This window comes from Microtus oregoni, unplaced genomic scaffold (genome assembly GCF_018167655.1).
Source record: "Microtus oregoni isolate MIOR12 unplaced genomic scaffold, Mior012 000105F_ref0000443, whole genome shotgun sequence".
In the NCBI taxonomy this organism is placed as follows: domain Eukaryota; kingdom Metazoa; phylum Chordata; class Mammalia; order Rodentia; family Cricetidae; genus Microtus; species Microtus oregoni.
Window position 1 is genome coordinate 326033 of NW_024544720.1, and position 5300 is coordinate 331332.

The 5300-nt window shown below is 38.2% G+C and overlaps 1 protein-coding gene across 2 annotated transcripts; it reads right to left on the reverse strand.

Moving 5' to 3' along the window:
- Window positions 1–789: 789 nt before the first annotated feature.
- Window positions 790–4488, reverse strand: LOC121443381 (cathepsin Q-like). 2 transcript variants are annotated; one of them, XM_041645129.1, is made up of 7 exons: window positions 4363–4488; window positions 3954–4073; window positions 3713–3859; window positions 3026–3250; window positions 2442–2601; window positions 1636–1753; window positions 790–889 (listed from the first exon to the last, which is right to left on the reverse strand). In XM_041645129.1, the coding sequence occupies exons 1-7, from the start codon at window positions 4486–4488 to the stop codon at window positions 790–792; spliced, it is 996 nt and encodes a 331-aa protein (XP_041501063.1). The 2 variants fall into 2 exon arrangements, with proteins under 2 accessions (XP_041501063.1, XP_041501062.1); XM_041645128.1 differs by having other exon boundaries at window positions 3954–4076.
- Between the last annotated feature and the right edge of the window lie 812 nt (window positions 4489–5300).

Below are 5300 nucleotides of genomic sequence, written 5' to 3' on the forward strand. Positions count from 1 at the left end.
AAAGCAGTCACACCTTGGGCCAAACTTCCTGTCATCTCCTTGAAGAAGCATAATATATCTGACCTCTCAGACCTTTGGTCAAGGTGCAACATATCCCCCTCTGTGGGTCATCTTAATACCCAAAGAACCAAGTAACCACACCCTAGGTCAAGATATTTTATTAGTAGACACATCTCAAGCCAATCTTCTTGTCAATAACCGTGAAGGAGAAAGAATAGGCATGAACTCTCTGATTTTCAGTCAAGATGGAATGAAGATACTTCTGTGGACTTCCATATTTGTGTTAGCTAAAACTTTCAAATCCAGATATTGTCATAGATTCCTTCAGAGCAGGGTTGCTGGTGGATAAAGAGAACGCCTAAAGCAAACCACAGCGAGGAACAGTACATTCCATCAAGGAGAACCTACCCACTGTTTCTTCCAGACACCAGCACAACACTGCGTCCCACTTCAAGGTGAATTGCATGCTTGACAACAAAAAAAGTAACTGCACAAATATATATATAACTAGAAATGATACTTGAATTTTAATTTTTAAATGATTTTATTTCCACAAGCATTAAAATTAAAAATAAAGTTATTGTAGTAATCATAAGCACTCATTAGATAGAGGCTGTTACAAAACTTATAATTTCAAATACTTGAAATCTCCCAGAATTCACACTGCAGTGTGGATCTTGAGAGACTCAGCAGTTTAACACACTAAGCAAAGGCTGGTCTTTGAAGTGGATACAACCTCTCTGGAAATGCAGTCTCCTGCTAACTGCTTCCACGTGGGCATCAGGCTGCTCACACAAGAGGGTAGTGGGCATATGAAGCAATTCCACAGTGGTTGTTCCTGTCCTTGGCAAGTTTCATGTAGCCGTTCATGCCCCAGCTTTTACCCCAGCTGAAAGAAATCATATTCTATTTAGTAGAAATATTATCACATGCTGGATTTATTACAATAGGCAAGAGGTCAACCTAACAAAATGATCAGGAAAGGCAGAGGGTCTATTCCTGAGTACTAGGAGGTGCTTCATACAGGCATGTAAAAACCACAGCAGGATGCCTTTCTAACGTTACATGTTTCAGAACTATCAAATGTATCATATTTTAAAAAATCAATGTCACATACATGACATTGATACCCTTGAAACCCGTGAAGAATTGGGAATTCTATGATAATATATATATATAGTTATATATATATTACATATATATAACTATATATATAAATATATATATAATATATATATTTCTCAGCTCTCATATAGCCCTAAGAACTATATATATATATATATATATATATATATATATATATATATAGTTCTTAGGGCTATATGAGAGCTGAGAAAATTAAAAATGTGAGATCAGTTTCAAGAGCCCCGGGAAGGCCAGATTGACTTTATAGTGCACCAGTAACCCACATTCTTTGGACATAGACACAGAACATACCAAGTACAAGCTGGCTAGGCAGAGCAAATAGTGAACTATTAGATCAGCAAGAAACACTGCCTCAATATAGAAGGTATATAATGACAGAAACAATTGATGCCTGGAAGAATCTTCCGGACGAGATCCAGTGCAGTTAACCACTGAACCATCACTCCAGCCCCTGGAATTTCAAATACATATTTTCAGGGCAATTTATACCTGTTCTTGATCAGCCAGTAGTTATTACCATCCGTTTCATTTCCCTCAAATCCATAGCCAACCACCAGAATTCCATGATTGGCAGCAATACTGCTGCAGTTTGGCTCATGATAAATGCCTGGGAAATAACAGAAGCTGATGTGAGATGCACAGGACACCTGAGAGTGACCACAGCCACCAACAGTGGAACTATTTCAGCAGTCTCTGAAATTATATAAACTACAATCAGACTTCAGCTAAATATAAACTGCAATCATGCTTGAACTCGATATAAACTACAGTCAGACTTGAGCTAGATGAATTGTTCGCAAGAATGCTAATACACACACACACACAATCACACAGACACACATACACACAGTTTCACAGAAAACTGAAGAAATCCAAAGTAGTGAGTTTTATTGATAGCTATTGTCTGCATGCACATGAATTGACTCCTTAGAAGTTTGTAGATTTTCTACTAGTCTCATGCCAAGTTAAACTTTGAAGGCATAAATTATTTAATTAAAATGTTCTGTTATAATTTGATTTCAAAAATCAGTTTCTATAAACAACTAAAACATCCATGAAATGGAGAAGAGTTAAAAAATCAGCTAACCAATAAATTTTTTGAATAGGATACATCAGCTTTCATACGAGGGTGCATATCAGGAGAAATTCAGTACTCAGGACTATTATTTGGAGATGAGTAAAGTCCAGAAACTTAACCATTCACATCATATTTTTTACTTAACAGCCAGTCTTAGAACTTGTCATAACACAGAGATGTCACAATTTTTTTCTTCATTCGAAGGAAATATGCTAACCTTCATTGTAGAATGAAAAAGACTTATACACATGCATTCCAGCAGCAATGGGCCCTTTAGTTGCTACAGCATCCATTAGGACATCCTCATCTTCTGGGAGGGCCACATATTCTCTGATTTTAGCAGCTACATTCTGAGGATTGTATCTGCATGGTCCTCCCTTTAAAAGGTGAAGAGATAAAGGACTCAGTTTCTTCCAACACTTGGCAATTTGCAGCTGAGCACACAAATGTCTGGGTTATTGTAACTCCTCCCAGGAAGTGAAATGGTATTAAAAGATCTAGAACTGAAAATAAGATCTCTTGTCTTCAACCACAACCAATAGTTCCCCCTATCCATAAGAAAATTTACTGTTTCAGAGATCTGTATTATATGTTTAATAGTTTCTATGTTCTCGATGTACATGGAAGACAGTCATACCAAAATCATGATACCAAAACTTTATGCAAAGGATGATACTTAATGGCTGTGATGATGCTGTACAGAGAGATTCTACCATCCTATCTGAGTGCTGAAGATAGTGTATCATATCTACAGTTGTTCCTCACTACAGGTTTAGCTGAAATAACATGACGTCCACTTACTTTTCCTTCATATGGGTAGGTCGCCTCAGCCTCCACACCTCCATTGTGCAAAACATACCGAAAAGCAGCATATATGTGACCCCATGCACAGCCATTGTTGCCATGAGGTTTAGAACAGTCCACTAGGTTCTGCACACTCAGAGGAATGAGTTTGCCTGTCTTTTTGTACATTTGTCCTTCTATGGCACCAGTTGCAGCAAAAGCCCAACAAGATCCGCAACGGCGCTAGAGAGAAGAAAATGTGGTTTTTCACAGACAAATACTAACTCAGCTAACAACATAGACATGTGAATAATTTGTGAACATGAGGAACTGGCAATTGACAGATGCCTAGAAAGGAATTGTCAGTCTCCAAGGAAACTTGGATGCGGATAGTATGCACATGCTCCTGTGGGTCCCCACCACCACCATATTTGTGAAAGACCTTTTGCTTTTATCGGTTATTAATGACAATAGAAAGGACATGAACTCTACAATGAGATGTGGTAGAAGTTCATATCTGGAGAATGTGTTTGCTGAACTGTCAAGATCAATATATATTGGAAAATGTATGAAGATTTCAAAGAAGAAAATATATTATTTAAAAAATGAGTTCCAAGTCTCTCCTCATTCAATAAGAAAACAAAGACACTAATTTCTTTCCTCTTCAATATGGTTTAAAAAGAAGGGCAGGTGGCACTGTCAAACCTGGTGCCGCACAGGAGTCACATATCCTTCTTTTCGCCAATCCACAAATTTGGGTAAACCGCTAAGAGCTCGTTTCCAGATGCCTTTTCCCCTCTTGTGTGTTTGCATTGGGAAAGCAACCACCATTTTCTCGAATTCTTCATCGGTCTTCAAGGAAAAGTACATAAATGATTATAAAAGAAAAGACTCCATGTAAAACACACAAGAGAGCACAGTGTGAAGTAATGCATGTCACACTTACCATGTCACCAAAGGCGTTCATTTTCATGGTGTAGCCATTTTTCCCCAGGCTATTCTCCCCATTGTGAAGTTTAATCATTTTCATGTTCTTTTCCCATACTGTTCTCCTCAGTGCTTCTTCCTCCTGGATAAGAACAAAAATGGGTGACATTTCTTTATAATTAAACTCCTGTACAAGCTGATGTTGTGGATTTACTGTGCAGGTGATTAGAGGCCCAGGAGAGCTAGTCTAGGACACAATAGTCACATATTCTCCTCATACTGATGAAAGGGAATCTGGCTACCCATTGCTCACAATGGTTGTGATTAAGCAACCTCATGGTGGTAGTTGTGTTGGGGCTCTTATGACCTCTACTATGCCTAGACAGCTGTACTCTCGGGCCCTTCTGGACAGTTTCCAGGATACCAACCAGGCTGTATGATTTTTCATAGAGTATCTTCCACTCTTCCCATTCAGCATCGAAACTGGGATCAAGTGCCAAAACACGTGACCCAACTCCTAAGCACAGGATGACCAGGAAGATAGTAGGAGTCATATCTGAAGAACCTGGATTAGAGAGAGAAATGAAGATATAATTACAACAATGCTTTTATGTCTTCTTATTCCTTCGTAAGAAATTAATCCATATGTGGTCAAGAAAAGTTGTTGAATTATTGTCCCAAATATTTTTTAAAAGATTTTAGAAAAGGTCGAGGAGTGTTTGAACTGAGTCATCCACTGGTATTTATTAGATCCAATATAAAATGCAGAGCCTGTCCCCAGCTTTCTAGCAGTGAAAACTTTTGGTGAACTGAATCTCACAATTTCAAAAATGTCTCCATTCTCTGTGAAAAACAGAAGCAAAAGACAACCATTTTTTTAGGATATCACTGACTCATTTTTTATACCAAGCAAAACTTCTCTCACATGGTATTGGATTCTACCTTCAAAGTAGGTCAACAGTTGGGACTCCATGATAATATAAGCATTTTTAATGTACAGAAAGTGGTAGGCTTGACTTTAACCCTCCCCTCTTCAATGAAACTTTGTGAAATATCTTCTATAAGAATGTTGGAAGAGTCATTTATTATTACTTGTGTTCTGCTGTTGGGAATACGCAATCAGACTCCCAACTCACTACCTATATGAGGATATCATCACATTAAAAACCAACAGGAGGCTGGGACCATGGGAGTAGGTGGAGTACAATACCAAGTTGATAGTGAGATTATCAGTTTCTGAACTTACAGGATCTCAAAAGCAACACTGCCCAAAAGACTTGATAGGAACACACCATCTGCTACTACATTGTCCATGTGAACTGAAAACAGATCCATTTGGGGGTTATGTACAAGAGATGATCTCTTC

Coding starts and splice junctions, on each gene's coding strand:
- LOC121443381 (XM_041645128.1), bottom strand. CDS start 4,488: ATGACTCCTACTATCTTCCTGGTCATCCTGTGCTTAGGAGTTGGGTCA. Junction 3,860..3,953: donor TGAACGCCTTTGGTGACATG/GTAAGTGTGACA, acceptor TTTTCCTTGAAG/ACCGATGAAGAATTCGAGAA. Junction 890..1,635: donor TACTGGCTGATCAAGAACAG/GTATAAATTGCC, acceptor GATTTCTTTCAG/CTGGGGTAAAAGCTGGGGCA.